Here is a 17,912-nt window from a genome sequence, read left to right as displayed (position 1 = left end):
TGTGTTCTTATCAATGGTTAGGTTTTCTAAGTGTCTGCAGGCATTTAATAAATATTTACCAACCTAAAATGTTGACTTTTTTACTTGTCAAAACAATTCTATATGTTATCTGACTTAATACTCATGACAACATTTTGCTGAGGGGTATCAGCATCATACTCAGTTAAAAAGAACTAAAAGCTCATTTGTAAAGAGATCTAACTTAAATTCAATAAAATGTTGTAGGGTTTTTAAAAAATCACCTTTTTTATAACTATTTCAAAGGATTAACTACAAAAACAAAGGTGTGAGTAGGTAAAGTCACATTGCTAGATATCAAACAGCTGGAATGCTCAGTTACAAGTAAAGTTGAATTCCCACTCAGCTGCAAGTGTAGACTGTCAGTATTAGTCTCGAACCCTGGCTGTGCTCTTCAGTGTGTTGAGGACACACAGCATGTGGACAGATTGCACTAGATGTCTCCCAGTTCTGACACACTGGGATCTGTCCACCCAATGTTAGATGGTTGCCACAGATCTTAGAAGAGAGTCATTTGTTCATTCACAAGGAACTGGGTGAGGTAACTGTCCTGGAACAGGAGGTCTGCATGACCTATGTTGGTGCCTTGGTGCCTCAAATGTTCTATTTGCTGTTTCATTTGGGGCAAGCCAGGGACCTTACCATATGTAACACAGATAATAGTTTCTACTTTATAGGGTTGTGAAGCTATGTGAAATATCACAAACGAAAGGGTAACCTGTTAATGAAGATGAAAACATAAGCTGTGATTATTCTGAAAATATCACTACATGTCTATGTAGCAGGAAGTTGCCAACTTTTTTCAATTATCTTCTCCCCTTCTCCTTTCATATTCATTATATGAAAAACAGGCAATCACGCAGAAATTTAAATATGCTGACTAGTAAAGTTCCTATGACTTAAAAGTTAAATCTCCCTCAGCCTATGGATGGTGTGGGATACTAAGATTAGCCAATTTGTGATGGGACAGCCTAGATGGGAGACATACTCTCCCACGTCCCACCCTACCTTCCTGGATGCTGTTCTGCAGGTGGTTGACGATGGCCGCCAGGATAGTGGACAGACTCATGACCTGGGCACACTGGGCCAGACCGAGGGTGAAGAGCTCATTCCAGCAGGCCCGTACCAGGCTGGTGTTGCAGTCCTGCCTGGGGACACAGAGGTGAGGGTGGGTGTGGGTGTGAGTTGGCACTTCTCCAAACCAAGGCATGCCCCAAACAAGTGGATTCAGCAAGTGTGTATTGAAGGTCTATGGTCTATTCAGGATCATTTTCTAAGAACACCACTGTATAAGAATCTCTAAACTAAGTCTCTCTGAGGATAAACTATCCACTCTTTTAAAAAAAGATTCTTTGAACGTAAGTTAGTGCCTCTGTCGTGAGAGGATGCAGCAATTAAAGGACTAAGAGCCGAGTGTAGACTCTGGAGGAGACATACCCTACATCTAGGCATAGGAATTGAGGGCCTGCAAACCCTGAAAAGGAGGAGCTGACACTGTAGTAGGGAGGAAGTCAGTTTTCATCCCTGCCTTGGGTAATTTACACTTCGGATGACATGGCTGGTGCATTGCAAAACAGTATGTCCGTATCTCTGATGCCCCCATATGCAGCATGTCCCTACTTGTCTCCAGATTTTAGGATGACTCCTGATTCTATTCCACTCCATCCCTAGCTGCTAGTTCTAAGTCCTTAGCACATGGAGGAAGCTTGATAAAGATTTGAGGAACACTGCAACATTAGCATCCATGGTCCCCGGCTACAGGTCCACTGACTATATTTAATAAAAAAATCAGGTCATAGGAACAAACTGGAAGGGCCCTCAGAAATCTTCCAGACCATTCCTAGAGAGGGGAAGACCCTTGCTGGAGATACAGAGAGAAAAAGGCCACTTACCCAAGTGCCTGAAAAGCTGGGATTGACCTGGCCCAGTGCATGGAGAGGAAAAGCAGGCGGGATGCGGACTCACAGATGTAGTGCACATTGAGGTACTCTGGCATTGGGCTGGGCATTGTTAGCTGGAGAAGAGAAGGTACAGAGCACAGGAGGTAACAGAGGGACAGGAGATGGCTTGGTTTGTCAATACAAATCCCTGTTGCATTTCAACATCATGGCAGCCAGAGACACCATCTCTGATGTTGAGGCTTCTGCGTGGACCCATCCTATGATGGGGACCACCCCCCAAACCAGCTTAGCCATACAAATACATACTTTTCAACTCTTGCCTCAAATAAATTATTTGTTCTAAGGCAAGTCCACTTTGAGTCATAGGTTAAGTCTAAATCAAATTGGGAAAAAGGGGGGGTCAAATTGCTGGATTAGAAGACATTTGGTAGGTGGCCTCAAGGCAACTGTAAGTAAGAGCCTAGCAGAAACCTAGAGGTAGGAGGAGAATATCCCACCACCAGAAGGTCAGGCCTGGGCTCCAGGAGCTCCACTGTCTACAAGGAGCTCTACTGCCTCTGAAGCTTGAATCTCACTGGTAATCTGTGTCCTCAGTACTTTGGGCAATTATAAGCACGGACCTAACCTTCCTAAGTGACTGGCAAGACCTCTCTAGTAAAGAATGCTGGGGAACAGAAAGACTCACTCTAGAGAACTAGTGATTAAGAGGGCCTCATGGAAGCTGGGAGTGTCCTATAGAAGGCCAGTGGAGGAGAGGATGGAGAAGACCTATGAGGGCCTCACAGTGCCCATCAAGGATACCAAATATCTACTTTCTATAATTCTAGAGGGTAAATGGTCAGGACCCAATGGGTGGGCATGAGGGCTGGCTGCCTGCTGTTGGAGCAGACCAACGGGCCTGCCTCAGCCTGTACTGGAGCCAGGCCATTATCAGAAAGTGGAAGGCAGAGCAGTCAGCTAATAAGCCCTTGCTGGTCAGCCTATCAGGGTTACCTTCAGAGCCAAATGCCACTGTGAACAAAGGATGAGTGAAAGTGCTTTGTAATGGGGATATAGTTCTAGAATATAATATCCCAATCAAACGCCACAATATGGAAATGAGCTCACTCCAAGGTTTGATTTTTAAACTGAGACCAGCTTTGGGACAAAGCTCCTCTCCTAGTAGGATGGGGGCACATGGTTAGGCTTAACACACTCACCTTAAATGTGACGTGAGTGTCTGAAAGGAGAGGGCCTTCAACCTCAATGATGGGTGTGGATTGGTCTCTGCTGATGACATGGATACTCCCTCCTCCACTGGTGTCTATCCCATCTGCCAGGCTTGGAGGCGAGGAGCTGTCTGTGGTATTAAGTGCTTTAGCTAAGGTATCAAATGCCCTGTGAGCAAAATTGAAGCAAGCAAGTATTATAAATCCATAGCTTTTAGGGAAAATGAACTCTAGCTGAGACATAATTTAGAAAAACAATGCATTGGGGAAAGATACTTATATTCTACCTGCTGAGAGAAAGGATAACAATGAAAGCTTCTATGCATTGTCTATACATCACCTTGGGCACTAAGCTATGTATTATTATTTTTACATGTAATTTTTATTTTTTACAACTATTCTCCAAAGTAGAATTCTCTCCATTTTATAGATGTGAAAACTGAGGCTTAGAGATGTTAATTAACTTTCCAAGACTGCCCATAGAGTAAGTGGTAGAACCAGACCCTATCTCCTTTCCACTGGATCAGATCTAAATTTTGTTATCAGACCACAAGTGAACATAAGAACCAGCACACTTGTGTGACACATGAACCAGAGAAGGTTACAGTTTGATTACTGGTCAGGGCACATGCCGGGATTGGGGGCTCGATCCCCAGTAGAGGGCAGCCAATCCATGATTCTCTTTCATGATTAATGTTTCTATCCCTCTCTCCCTCTCCCTTTTCTGAAGTCAATATAATGCATTAAAAAAAAAAAAGGCTAAAACAGAATTGTGAAAAGGGAATGAGCTATTAATATCCAGGCATAATAAATAATGACTGAAGAGTAACATTTGTCCACTGAAGAGTTTTCCCCTGCTTCCACTGAGTTACTCAATGTCCTTTTTCATTGTCTGGAATGAAAAGCAACTTTGATTTTGAAAGGAGACATGTTCAGGGGAACTGTGACAATTTTATAATCCTTGATTAAATACAGGGTGAGTGTTAAAAATGCTGCCACCCACCCTCACAATGCAGTGACTGAGTGTGCATGTCAGGAGGGGAGCCTATACCCGCATGGGTTCATACCGAGTAATCTCACTTGCAGACTGGTCCTCTGGTTGCACTTCCGAAGTGTCACCATTGTTAAGGGATTCACTTAGGTTGGCAAGGGAGGTTACTACATTTGCTAGTGTGCCCAGAGCTCCCTGGCTTGTTTCAGCCTATTAAACAAAAAAACGGTAACATTAAAAGATGAATACACACATGATGAATATGCATACACACTGACTCTCAGGCTAATGAAGGTATAATGTTGGTTTAAAAACAGCTTCAAAGGTGGGTATGACTACAACAGGGCAGCATGAGGAAGATCTTTTTGGTGATGGATTTGTTCTATATCTTGATTGTGGTGGTAGTTACACAATCTATACATGATAAAATGAAAGATCAAAAAGATAAACAATATCATAAAAATTAAAACCTTTGTGCTTCAATAGACATTACCAAGAAAGTAAAAATACACCCCCTCCCTCACATACACAAGACAAATATTTGCAAATCATACATCTGATAATAGTTTAGTTGCCAGAATATCTAACAGACTCTTGCAACTCAATAATAAAAAGAAAAATAAACCAGTTAAAAAATAAGCAAAGGATTTAAGTTGGCATTTCTTCGAAGAAGACATACAAATAGCCATAAGCACATGAAAAGATGTTCAACATCACTGGAAATGTAAATCAAAACCACAATGAGCTACTACTTCACACCCACTAACACAGCTATAATAAAACAGGTAAGTGTAGGGGAGGATGTGGAGAAACTGGAATCCTCACCCACAGCTGGTTGGAACGTAAAATGGTATAGTCACCGAAAAATAGTCTGGCAGTTCCTCTAAGTTTAAACACAGTTACCGTTATGACCAGCAATTCCACTACTAGACATGTACATAAGAGAAATGAAAACATGCACAAAAAACCTTGTACATAAATGTTAATAAGCAGCACTATTCACAATAGACAAAACGTAGAAACAACCCAAATGTTCATCAGCTGATTAACAGATAAACTGAATGTAGTATAGCCATTTAAAGGCACGTTATTTACCAATAAAGAGGCACAACAGAACAGTTGCTGTGAAATCCCTTGGTAGTCAGGAGTTTTAAGGTTATTTGATCCTTCCTTTCAGTTTTACAGCCCAGCCTGAAGACCACTAGGTAGAGGACATCTCTCTATGCCAGTAATGGCTCTAATTTTTGCCTTTTCTTTCCCCAAAAAGGATGCTCCTTAATGTACAGAGTGTGCACATTGATGTGCACGTGAACACATGAGAAGGTAGTCTGCAGGCCCAGCTCTGACTCTAAGGGCAGCAGTGCCAGTAGTGCTCTGTTACCGAGTTACTCCTTTCAGGGAAGAAAATCGGGCCTCAGCCCTGGCTGGCTGCTACTTCATTACCTGGGTTAAGGTGAGAAAGACAATGGATTCCCTCGCCTGGATAAAACCTTCCTCTTTAGTTATCTTCATAAATTAGCCAGTTCTCTCTCTCTCTCTCTCTTTCTGTTTCTCTCTCTCGGATTGACAAACATCTCTGTATTCCACAAGTCAAATTCCCTATGACTTATTTATCCTAATAGTTTTAGAATTGTTAAAATCCTGGCTGAACTTCCTCCTGCAGATCATTTAGAACAAGCATGTCAAACTTGAGGCCCGAGGGCCACATGTGGCCAACAACAAATACTCATTAACGATGACTCATTTATTTCAGCCCTTTGTATTTAGCATGTCTATCAAAATAAACCTATGTTTCTATAAAAATTGAAGCTTTTGTTATTTTGCAACCCACATAAACTTAAAACTTATTTATTTGGCCCATGTTAGCCTTTGAGTTTGACATGCTTGATCTAGAGGCTTTTGTAAGGCCATCTTAGGATAAGTAGCTGGTTCTTCAGCATGCCATTAGTTTGTCAATGTGTGTACCAGGGGGTGAACATCTTAATAGAGAAGAGAGCCATAGAACTTTCACCAAATTGAACTCTAGACCGTGTTATGACTATGACCAGCCAGCCCTGACTGAGTTTCTGAAAGCCATCAGCATCCCTAAAACAAATCACTGGGGGCTAAATCACAAGTAAACTGAGAAGCAGAAGGTCATGCTTTCAATGTGGTCTCTAAAGGCCAAGAAGAAGGTGGAACACACATTTAGAAAAGCAGTCTGCACTGCAACATAAAAATGGAGGAGAAGGCATAACATCACCTTGGAATCTGTGGCCAGGAGAACAGTACCATCCTCACGTATCAAAGGTTGCTGGATGTTCACAAGCATCCCTGGATCAAGAAGACCTGTTTGTCTATTTAAGACATAAAGAAACCCAGAGTAGCTTCCAACATTTAATGCACAGTATGATCATGCTATATTTCCCTGTCCCTTCCACATCTGCAGGGCTGTCTGAGTAAAAGAAAAGCTCTAACTAGACTCACACACTAAGTGACTGAATAACCCCCTTTTCTCTGCAATGAGATGTGCACACAGCTGGGTCTATAGCCTGAGACAGGATGACACACAGACGCACATCCCCAGGGCTTGCTTCTGTGCTGACTGGGGACTTTGGCTGCTCTGCCAAATAATGTTAACTTGATCTTCAGAATATCACTAAGGCATTCTCAATTCTAGTTCTCTCTGTGATACCTTTGGATTTTTTGTTTTCCTGCTTTCTGTTCCTTTTAAATTAAGTTCAATAGGTTACATTAAAAAGAACATATAAATTAACTTGTGGCACTTATCTGGGCCCACACCTGGGACTTAGGCCTTTTGTCTATACTACAAAAAAATCCCAATCTGGAATTCTACAACTGTCTTCCTGCATGAATAATGCCAAACTGCAAGACATAATCTGAGCCCTTGAAAAATTCTGACCCCATCAGCCATCCTCAGGACAGTACAGAGGTTTGACTGAAGCAGTCCAAAAGGGGTGGAATGAGGCAAGACAAGGTTGATGGCTTTCCAGGCAGGTGGGGAGACATATAAGTCCCCTTTCCAAAAAACACCAGTGCCTCTTCTGATCAGCAACAAAGCTGATGGTAGTTTTACCCTTTGTCAAAACAGAGACTAACCTCGCTCCATCTTTATCTGCTACAAATGTGGGAGTGGCAATCAGAGGACTTCTCAGGTCTTTCCGGATATAGATTTTCTCAGTTGAAGCAGCACAATTGCTTGGTTTCTCCCGCTGTACATCAAAGGGCTTCCGTTCACTCTGTACAGCTTAAATAACAATAAATATTCATATTTAGAGGAAAGATTTGAATCAATAAAAACTATAGTCTTACTTAGAAAGTCAAGCTCAATTTTCATAGTGGACTTTTTAGCCAAAGGAGCTTTAAAGGTTCAAAGCCAAGCAATGCCATGCCAAATCTAAAGGCAGGAAAAGAGCTCAAGATGGTGGGCACTGCCTACGAAGAACTGCAGCATAGCATCCACATGGCCTTGTGAGGGTCCATCCAGAGCCCTCTGGGTTTTCACGTCTTTTTTTTTAATCCTCACCCAAGAATATTTTTCCATTGCTTTTTAGAGAGAGTGGAAGAGAGAGGGAAAGAGAGAGAGAAATATCGATGTGAAAGAAATACATCGATTGGTTGTCTCCTGCACAAGCCCCAACCAGGGCCTGGGCCGGGGAGGAACCTGCAACTGAGGTACGTGTCCTTGACCGGAATCGAACCCGGGACCTTTCGGTCTACAGGCCAACACTCTATCCACTGAGCCAAATGGGCTAGGGCTGGGTTTTCACTTCTTACTTGCTAACAATAGGGACTCTCTCCAGGGTGAGAAACACTCATCTTCAAGTGGGTCTTCAATAGAGAGCTTGTCCAATGCTACACATTGTAGAGGAACAACTCTATGTCCACCTCCAGCATGCATGACTTCTGCAAAGTGTGTGTTGTCAATTTTCTATCACCCTAGCAACTTCTCCCTTCAGTAATCTGGTATAAGAATAGGTATACATGCCAGAAACAACTGAAAAATAATGACCTTTTTATTAAAAGAAAGACTAAACTCCAGATCCAATATGTAAGGTAAAGGGTTCTATTTCAAAGAGGAGGCCCCTTTGGCTTAGAGAACCTACATGTCTTCCCCAGGCCTCACAGTTCCTAAGGGGCAGAGCTAGAGTCTGATCTGGTATCAGCTTCACTACAAAGCCTGTGTTTACCCCACTCCACATCGCTGCCTCCCGATTTACTGGGAGGTTTCCACATACACGGGAACTGACCAATCCCAGCAGTGTCAGTACCGAAACACCACGCTGAGCCCGAAGGTAAACCAAAATGAAGCTTGAGTGGATTTTTTCTTCTTAGTATTTTAAAGCCAGACACAGAAACCTTAGTTAACAGACTAATGCTTACTTTCTCCCTCCTTGTTAACTCACGTGGTTTCTTTAATACTGTTACTCACATTCCATTTTCATGCCCATCTCTAAGCATTTTTTCAGCCGGCAAAACTGACAGCGGTTCCGGTGGTGCTTATTGATGATGCAGTCTTGGTTGCTCCGGCAGCTGTAGGTCAAATTTTTCCTTACGCTCCTTTTGAAGAAACCTTTGCAGCCTTCACAACTGACAGCCCCATAGTGACGGCCTGAAAGGACAGAATGTATAAAGCAGTTTTACCAAGAAAAGAGGTGACCCGTCACAGGCCCTATTTTTAATGTATGTCTTTCAAAGTGACTGGTGTGTAGTCAGATGCCCGGGCCGCAGCATTAAGCATTGGTAATTAGGAGTTAGCAAGTCTTTTATGTGATTTCTCTATAATCTTTACAGGAGCCCTAGAAGGTCATGATGAAAAAATTTAAGCTCAGACAGATGATGTGACACCTGGTAAATGGCATGTCCTTAATGCTCTTAGTACATGAAGGACATACCATACAGTAGGAGCTCAAGGGGGATGGCTGAACTGTACTGTCCTCTGCACACACCCTGGTCTTGGCTCTGCAGACCTAAGCTTGCAAAGCTACTCAACTCCCCTGTCCTGCCAAGAGTGGCAGGTAGCAAACACATGCATGTGATATTTTAGCACACAGGGTCTCACTCCTGTATTTATTACCCCTGTGTTAGCCATGTCCTGGGCCCTTGACCTCCCCTGGAGGAAGTGGAATGATGAGAGGAATTATGAGGACTGTGACTGAGCAGGTTCAAGGTGAAGGAAGGTTGCCATGTAGCTCACTTGGGTTAGCTAGTCAGATGCTTTTGGAAACTTAGTCCTAGAAATACACTTATTACACACAGTTTTTTTCTAATCTTGGTTACTGTGATGTTTCTAACCCTTACTTACCAATGACATTAAAAAGAGCCCCCACCTCAGTTTACCCTTCTTAGTTCACAAAGTGCTTCCACAGGCATTGTAACTCATTTGTTCCCAGCTGGGACTGACCATAGTTGTTTTATTATTTTTTTTAATTGAATTTATTGGGGTGACACTGGTTAATAAAATCATATTGGTTTCAGGTATACAATTCTCTAATACATCACCTACATAATGTATTGTGTGTTCACCACAATATAAGTCTCCTTCAAGACAAGTCTCCTTCCATCACCACATAGTTCAGTCTTATGTAACCTAATGTCTTAGCTACTGCTGGGAGGACACGTTTCATGGGATCATCATTTACAGCAGCTACAGAGCATCCTATTGTCCTAAGCTCTAGCACTTGGAGCCATTCCCCAAGGGTATACTTGGAGGGTCTCTATTTTGTGCCTTTAAGAACAGTTGTGCTAAAACTGTTACCTACCATGTAGGCATCATTTTTCCTTTTTTGCAGGGTATTTCCTTAGGCTTTCTAACCCTTAGAGTGATCTCCAATATCTGGAGACAATGGCAGTATGAGCTTGTGACTAGGCTGTTTCTTTAAGCCCAGAAAGAGAGTGACAAATGGGGAAGCCCAAAAGATTCTGTGCCCTTTTCCTTATGTTCATGCTTCATTCATTTGTTCAAAAATTTGCAGTGGGTAGGGATATAGAGATGGAAGGGTCTGACAAAAAGAGCACATTCTGATGGGCAAGACAGGTCTGTAAAAACCAATTATAAGAGAATGCAACAAATGCTCAGTGAGGTCCGTTTTATAAAAGGGGGATGAGGACAGAGGCAGCACAGGTGAAAGCTTCAAAGGGGTGAAATGGGCTGGATTTACCAGGATAAGGGGTAGGAGCAGAGCCAGGACACCCCTGATAGGGCAAATGGTGTCACAAGCTGCGAGGGAAACTGGAGCTTCTACAGATGCTTGCCTAGAGCTGTCTTCCTAAGAGGCTTGGTCCAGACTCCTTTTTAAAACAATCAAACAAAAGAACAAACCAAAACAAAACAAAAACAAACCAAAACAAAAAACCAAACAATAAGAAACCAGAACCACAAAGTGTCTAAAGTTCCTCTAAATTTTGTGACCACAGAATAAAGTGGAACTAAGCAGTTACCACAAAACTCAGACCTGAGCCCCTAGCAGCACTGGGACTGGACCTTTATTAAATACTAGAGGCCCGGTGCACGGCATTAGTGGGGGTGGGGGTGGGGCGGTGTCCCTCAGTCCCGCCTGCACCCTTTACTAGTTCAGGAACCCTCAGTGGGACATCCTTAGGGCTGCCGCAGAGGAGGGAGAGGCTCCTGCCACTGCTGCTGCACTCGCCAGTCATGAGCCCGGCTTGTGGCTAAGTGGGCTTCCCTGTCTCCCCCCCCACCCCCCCCACCCCCACTGGGAGCACACTGACCACCAGGGGGCAGCTCCTGCATTAAGCGTCTGCCCCCCTGGTGGTCAGTGTAGCGACAGGTTGTTCCACCTTTCTGTTGATTTGCATATAACCCTTTTATTATATGGGATTCCTCTATTCCTCCCTGCCTGCTTCAATTATCTTCTACAGCCTTCAGTGTTAGCAGACCAAAGTCTAAACTTTTGGGCTAGACATCTTCTCCATTTTCCTGGTACCCATATGCCCAGGAGCTCTTCCCCAAAGACACTGTGGGTGTGGGCATCAAACTGAGCCCTGGCTCCACCAGCTGGAATGCCCTTCTGTTTTACCTCACGTAGGCACACTCAACCTCCAAGGTTCACAGATGTGACTGCCTCTAGGGGCCTTACCTGACCCTGGGACTCCAGCCAGGATCACATGCTCCCTTCTCCTGCATTTTAGCAGTTTATCATACTGGGTTACAGTGAATGGATGACAGAGATAGTTTATAGGATGAAGGGGGACTAAATAACACATTTTGTGAAACAGCAAAGCACTCTGCAAATACTGACTAAAGAAGTGATTACTTTCTTAGTAGCACATACATATTCAATGCTCAACCATGATTTACAAATCACAGAAATAGTTTCCTGACTTTTTTGATCCTAATAATTTGACAAACTGATTTGCTTACATATATTACCCCAGTAAGAAAAGTGGAGTTCATGGCTTGAACCTACAACTCTATAGAAAATGTTCTCTCTCCATTACCCCTCATCCCCAATTTGGGCCATGATGTGCACCTAGCATGAGGTAGGGTTACTTACCAGAGGCTTTGTCCCCACAGACCACACAGTACTCTACCACCTGGGGCCGCTGGACCTCAGCCTTCCCAAGCAAACGCTCCACAGAAGCAGAGTCTGTGACGATCTAAGAAGAATCAGGAAACAAGCAGGGTGGGGATTAAAAATTAGACAGCTAAGCAAAGTAATGCTTAACTGTAAATTCCTAATCTTGAGTTTCTATGCAGGAGAGCTGATTTGGGCAGAACTGGGAAAATTCCACCTGACAACTTAATCTGACACCCAGAATTGCCCTGCTGCTCATCTGAACTGCTCCTCTTCATCAGGAGGTGGGGGTTTGGGAGGTTCAACAGGGTCAAGCATTGGTTTTCACCGACCTGCTCTCCTATCTGGCTACCACAATTACCCAGACGGGGCCATGTGGGGAATCACATATAGAAGTCTCAACATAAAGACATTGAAGGTGTTTTTGGCTGCCTCTATTCCCACCAAATAGCTTGAAAATATGCAGAGATGTACATTTGGCAGAGAAATAATCAAGCTTTATTAGTTATAAGCAGGTCTCCTATTGAGGGAGCTGGGAGTAAAATAACTAGAATAGGTGACCTCTAAAACCTGCTATTTCTCCTTTATTTATAGGTGACTTTCTGGGTGACAAATAGTGCTACTAGTCTTGAAGAATACTGTTAACTGATACCAATATGAGAAAGTGAAAAATAGCTGTTATTAAATAATGTACCAAATAATGTACCATGATATATGTATGGTGGATATATATACAGAAATCATTATATAGAATGACCTCTTGTAAAACATGCAGCAAAATCAATAGCCATCCTTTCACAAACAAGGAGTAGTCTAAATTAGCAGTGAGGAATTCTGATTTCAGATGATCAGAATGTACTGTGGGAAAGCAAGTTTGCGGCAGTATTTACTAACTGTACTATGAGTTTCTCAAAAGCACAATTCTGAAAGTTGAACAAATTGGCATTCTAAACCCAGCTTTATCAGAAGAAAAAAATATCCTTTCCTTCCTTAATTTTCTCCATAGTAAAAAGTCTATCCCCAAAACACAGATTCTTAGCAGCATTATTTGCAATAGCCAAAAGGTAAAAGCAACCCAAGTATCCATCAACAGATGATTGGATAAACAAAGTTTGATATATACATATAATGGAATATTATTCAGCCTTAAAAAGGAAAGAGATTCTGACACCTGCTATGACAGGGACAAATCTTGAAAACATGCTAGGTAAAATAAGACATTCACAAAAGGACAAATATTACAGGATTCCACTTACATGAGGTCCCTAGAGTAGTCAAATTCATAGAGACAGAAAATAGAATGGTGGTTGCCAGAGGTTGGGGGTGGGAAAGGTGGAATGGGAAGTCAGTGGTTAATGGGCACAGAGTTTGGGAAGATGAGAGTTCTGTGGATGGATGGTTGGATGGTGGTAGTAGTTGCACAACAATGTGAATGTAGTTAATGCCACTGAACTGTACATTTGAAAATAATTAAGATGGTAAATTTTGTTCTATTTTACCACAAATTTTTAAAAATTTAAAAACAAACAAAAACATGGAATTCCTACTTAACCCTGACAAAACATTCTCCATGCTTGTCCACCATGGGACACTGCCCTCAAGTGTCTGTTCCTTTAATTGCTGTGCTTGGAAATTCAGTGCTTCCCAACAACCCTGCTTTCCTTCAAGCCCTTGCTCTTCTCCTTCCTGTATCTTCCCCTGACCCCATCCCACCTTGCCAGAATAGGGAGAAGCAGGGCAGAGGTGGAGATGAGAACTGAGGGTCCCAGAGATTCACAGGAATAAATGAGGATACAATGAAGAGCTGGACCAGGCCTGACCATCTGGACAAGGATGAGGTAAGAATTAGAACAAGTTGTCCTTGTCTGACTGTGGTCAGCCCAAAGTGGTATCCCTAAAATATCCTGGGCCAAGGGCTGCCACCATGTGGCCTTTGTTAACTAAGTGGCCTCAGTGCCAGCTCACTCATGACAGTCTCCTGTGTGCCACTGATTTTTCCTGGCTTAACTTCCATCCCATCTGAGTACTGTAGTTGGCTGCCTACTGGGCTTGCCATTCATTTGCTGACTTTTTACTTTAGCCAAAGCAGCAACCTGCCATGTTTACCAGTGCCCAAAGCATCTTTTAGAAACAGATTTGGCCTCCAAGGCAGAGCAGAGGTTACAGTCAGGAACAAGTCCAGTAGCAGAAATGCGTAAATGAATGCTCTGTCAACAGGCCTTACCTGGATCCTGCCAGGGACGAGGTTGTCCGAGGTGGTGAATATGAGCTGCTTGGCACTGGATGTCTCTGGGGAAGCCAGGATCACCTTCCCAGTTCCAGCTCCATCTGGGCTGGTCAAGATGAACTGCTGCTTGGGGGATCCAGAGGTGTCCACTGCGGTGACTATCTGGATCTTCTGTCCTGTCTGCTGGTCTGTCACAATCTACAAGACACAACATGGAGGTTGCTCTCATGGAGCATTGTGCGACTTGAGCACTTGCAGGTGGTGCTCAAAGTAGTGACTGCCCAATGCTGTCCTGGAGTCAATGCTGGTCAAAGATGCAGTTTCACCAGTGCATGGTGAAGTGAGAAAAATAAAACACAACAGTGAACTTTTCAGAATACAATTTTCATAAAGCTAAAGTTTTTCATAAAACTTTATTCCAGGATGGTATCATTCCCACTATTTTCACCCTTTAGGGGTGAGGAGAAGGGTAATTATGTGAAGATGGTCAAAAGGCATAAGTTTCCAGTTATAAGTCCTGGGAATTTAATGCACAACATAATGACTACAGTTAACTCTGATATATGGTGTATTTGAAAGCTATTAAGAGAATATATCCTAAGAGTTCTCATTGCAAGAAAAAAATACATTTTTTCTTTTTCTTTTTTCTGTATCTATATGTGATGATGGATGTTAACTAAACTTATTGTGGTAATCATTTCACAATTAGTAAGTCAATTCATTATGTTGTACACCTTAAACTTGTTTTACATCAATTATATCTCAATAAAACTGAAAAAAGAAAAGCCCTTTATTTTATAAAATGAAGACAGTAATAAGCAGTAGATGATAGGTTTAACTTAAAAGATATCCTTGTTCTTGCCCTGACCGGTTTGGCTCAGTGGATAGAGCGTCAGCCTGCGGACTGAAGGGTTCCGGGTTCAATTCTGGTCAAGGGCATGTGCCTTGGTTGCAGACACATCCCCAGTGAGGGGTGTGCAGGAGGCAGCTGATTGATGTTTCTCTCTCATCAATGTTTCTAACTCTCTATCCCTCTCCCTTCCTCTCTGTAAAAAAATCAATAAAAAAAAAAAATATATATATATATCAAACAAACAAACAAACAAGATATCCTTGTTCTGGACATAATAAAAAATGTGAACTTTTTTGAAATGCTGCTGACCAACAAAACGTAAAACTTGGAAATGGACTGCTTTAACGAAGGACTGTTTCTGTGGGGAAGTTCCTGTAAATAATCTTGCCTTGTGGTAACAGAATATAGGGAATCCCCTGCTGATATTCTCCCACTTCCTGACTCAGAGGGCTTTAAGGATAGGGATGACACCTGATTCAGGGCTATATCTCCAGGCCAGCACAGGGCATGGCACATGGAAAGAAGACTTTAATAATAGGTTGTGGAAGCACTTAAAGCGCTAACTCTGCCAAAGTCCTGACCCTGCCTCCTCTGGACACTCCTACCATTCAGGAGCCCAGCTATCAGAGACCACCTCTTCCCAGGGTTACTGATGTTGGCTGCCGACTGGGCTTGCCATTCATTTGATGATTTCAATCACAATTAAAATCTACTCATATAAAAACCATGGGTGGTGTTCATCACCTCCAGAACTGCCACGACCAAGCGGAAGGAAGTCAGTCCTGCAGGGGTTGTCTTGGCAACGGCTGCGCCCTCCCCTGAGCTGTTTCCTGTAAGGGAGGGGTTTGAGGCAGGAACCCACCCTGGGAGCTTGGAGGCTTATCTTTGTGTGTGTGCCGCGCCAGCACAGCCAGGGGTGAACCTGAGTGGGGGCGGCTGAAAGCCTTAGAAAAGACAGACAAGAGAATGAAAGCCGGGTCTCGGTGGGACACTGTTTCTCTGAGAGACAGTGACCATGCCCACAGCCATGCCTTTATTTTATAGCAGATGCTATGAGGCAAAGTAAGGGCGTGACCAAGATGTTTACAACATTCTCCTGGGTTTCAATCCTACTCAACTACATGCACCTGAACTCTATCAAGCCTACATACATCACTCAGGCATGTGGGGCCACGTGTTCAGACCATAGGTTCAAGCTTACAGCTACAGCTGTTGGCTATAATTGTGCTGGGAGGGCCCTGCCCTCCAAGCTGGGACATGCACGTGGCAATGAGAGGACTGTGCCTTCTCATCAGTCCAAGGCTTGAACCTGTCCAAAACACTGTAGCGGCTCCTCACAATAAAGTTTTAATTCTGTTTCTTTGTTACTAATGTTGTGGCCCCACCCCATAACAAAGAAACAATTTCCAGAGGATGAGGCCCAGGAATCAGGATTTTAAAGATTCCCAGGTGATTCTAATGTGCCGCCAAGGTTGAGAACCACTGCTATAGATAATATTAAAAATATATCTAAAAGTGCAATTCTTTGTCCAAAAAATGAGCATGTTCAAAAATTAAATGAAGAAAATTTGGATATACTTGATGGAGATTTTCACACATATTTCAGTGATGATTCCATTGATTCCATAGATGATGCTGAAAAGGAAAATTTTCCCATCGAATTTCTTATAGTATTACTCCTTCGGGAATGCCGTGTAATAAATTAAAATTGAAAGTGGGTGCAATCAGACAGAACCTAGAAACAGAACCTAGAGACAGAACCTAGAGACAGAACCTAGCGAGAGAACATGGCAAAAGATCCTGGACAGAACCTTGCTACAGAACTTGGCTGGAGAACCTACACAGAACCTGGCTGTAGAACCTGGCGACAGAACATGGCTGGAGATCCTGGATAGAACTTCGCTGGAGATCCTAGCCAGAACTTGCCTGGAGAACCTAGACAGAACCTGGCTAGAGATCCTGGATAGAACCAAGCGAGAGAACCCAACCATGCTGGTCAACTGAACGCTGCCTCCGTGTCATTCCTTCTTCGCAGACTCCGTCCACATCTTTGGGGATCCCTGGACCTGCTGGGGTTGGACCCCAGCAGCTTTTATGGGTCTTTTCCCTTTTTTCTTTAGTGAGTCTAGCCAGGGGTTTGCCAATTTTATTAATCTTTTCAAAGAACCAGCTCTTTGTTTTATTAATTTTTTTTTATCATCTTTTGTTCTCTATTTCATTCAATTCTGCTTCAAATTCTATTATTTCCTTTCCTTTGCTAACTGGGTTGCTTTTGTTCTTCCTTTTCTAGGTCTTTAAGATGTGATATTAGTTTGTTTACTTGTAATTTCTCTTGTTTGTTTAGATAGGCCTGTAATGATATAAACTTCCCTCTTATTACTGCTTTAGCTACACCCCAGAAGCTTTGGTATATTGCATTGTATTATCATTCTCATTTGTCTCTATATATCTTTTGATCTCAAGAAAACATAAAAAAAAAAAAAAAAAAAAAAAAAAAAAAAAAAAAAAAAGAAAGTGGGTGCAATCATCATGCTATTGAGAAATCTCAATAGTAAATGGGGTCTTTGTAATGATACCAGATTTATTATCAAAAGATTACGACCTAACATTATCGAAGCTGAAGAATTAACAGGATCTGCAGAGGGAGAGGCTGTTCTGATTCCAAAAATTAATTTGTCCCCATCTGACACTGGCCTCCCATTTAAATTGATTCAGCGATGGTTTCCCATGATGCCAGCATTTGTGATGACTATTAATAAATCACAAGGACAAACTCTAGACAAAGTAGGTATATTGCTACCTGAACCCGATTTTGCACATGGTCAGTTATATGTTGCTTTCTCTCGAGTTTGAAGAGCATGTGATGTTACAGTTAAAGTTCTAAGTACTTCATCACAAGGGAAATTAGTCAAGCATTCTGAAAGTGTTTTCACTCTTAATGTGGTGTACAGGGAGATATTAGAATAAGTTTAATCACTTTATCAGTCACTGTTTGCATCACTGTTGTTTTTATATCATGTTTTTGTTGTTTTCATATCATGTTTTTGTCGTTTTTATATCATGCCTCTGTTGTTGTTATATCCTTTTGTTACTGTTTATTTATTAATAAATTTATATATTATTTTCATATACATTTTACTAATTTCCTTTCATCTCTCACACTTCTATTATAGAGA

At 42.4% G+C, this 17,912-nt stretch overlaps 1 protein-coding gene across 8 annotated transcripts in view; it reads right to left on the bottom strand.

Moving 5' to 3' along the window:
* NR2C2 (nuclear receptor subfamily 2 group C member 2) overlaps positions 1 to 17,912 on the bottom strand; it is an 83,119-nt gene that overhangs the window by 11,864 nt on the left and 53,343 nt on the right. For all 8 annotated transcript variants that reach the window (XR_011473700.1, XM_070433559.1, XM_070433561.1 and 5 more), the window contains 9 exons: positions 13,881 to 14,081; positions 11,636 to 11,738; positions 8,551 to 8,730; positions 7,218 to 7,365; positions 6,361 to 6,454; positions 4,195 to 4,328; positions 3,119 to 3,296; positions 1,911 to 2,032; positions 1,027 to 1,166 (listed from right to left, as the gene is read on the bottom strand). Coding sequence is in view for 7 of the 8 variants with exons in the window: in XM_070433559.1 (XP_070289660.1) it covers positions 1,027 to 1,166; positions 1,911 to 2,032; positions 3,119 to 3,296; positions 4,195 to 4,328; positions 6,361 to 6,454; positions 7,218 to 7,365; positions 8,551 to 8,730; positions 11,636 to 11,738; positions 13,881 to 14,081 (1,300 nt within the window). In the remaining variant the exon portion in view is untranslated. The remainder of the gene's footprint in view (positions 1 to 1,026; positions 1,167 to 1,910; positions 2,033 to 3,118; positions 3,297 to 4,194; positions 4,329 to 6,360; positions 6,455 to 7,217; positions 7,366 to 8,550; positions 8,731 to 11,635; positions 11,739 to 13,880; positions 14,082 to 17,912) is intronic.

Source organism: Myotis yumanensis, unplaced genomic scaffold (assembly GCF_028538775.1).
Source record: "Myotis yumanensis isolate MYYU_CA2020_CCGP unplaced genomic scaffold, mMyoYum1.0.hap1 SCAF_14, whole genome shotgun sequence".
Taxonomy (NCBI): domain Eukaryota; kingdom Metazoa; phylum Chordata; class Mammalia; order Chiroptera; family Vespertilionidae; genus Myotis; species Myotis yumanensis.
Note: the sequence above shows the minus strand (reverse complement) of the source record. Positions and strands in the feature narration are given on the sequence as shown.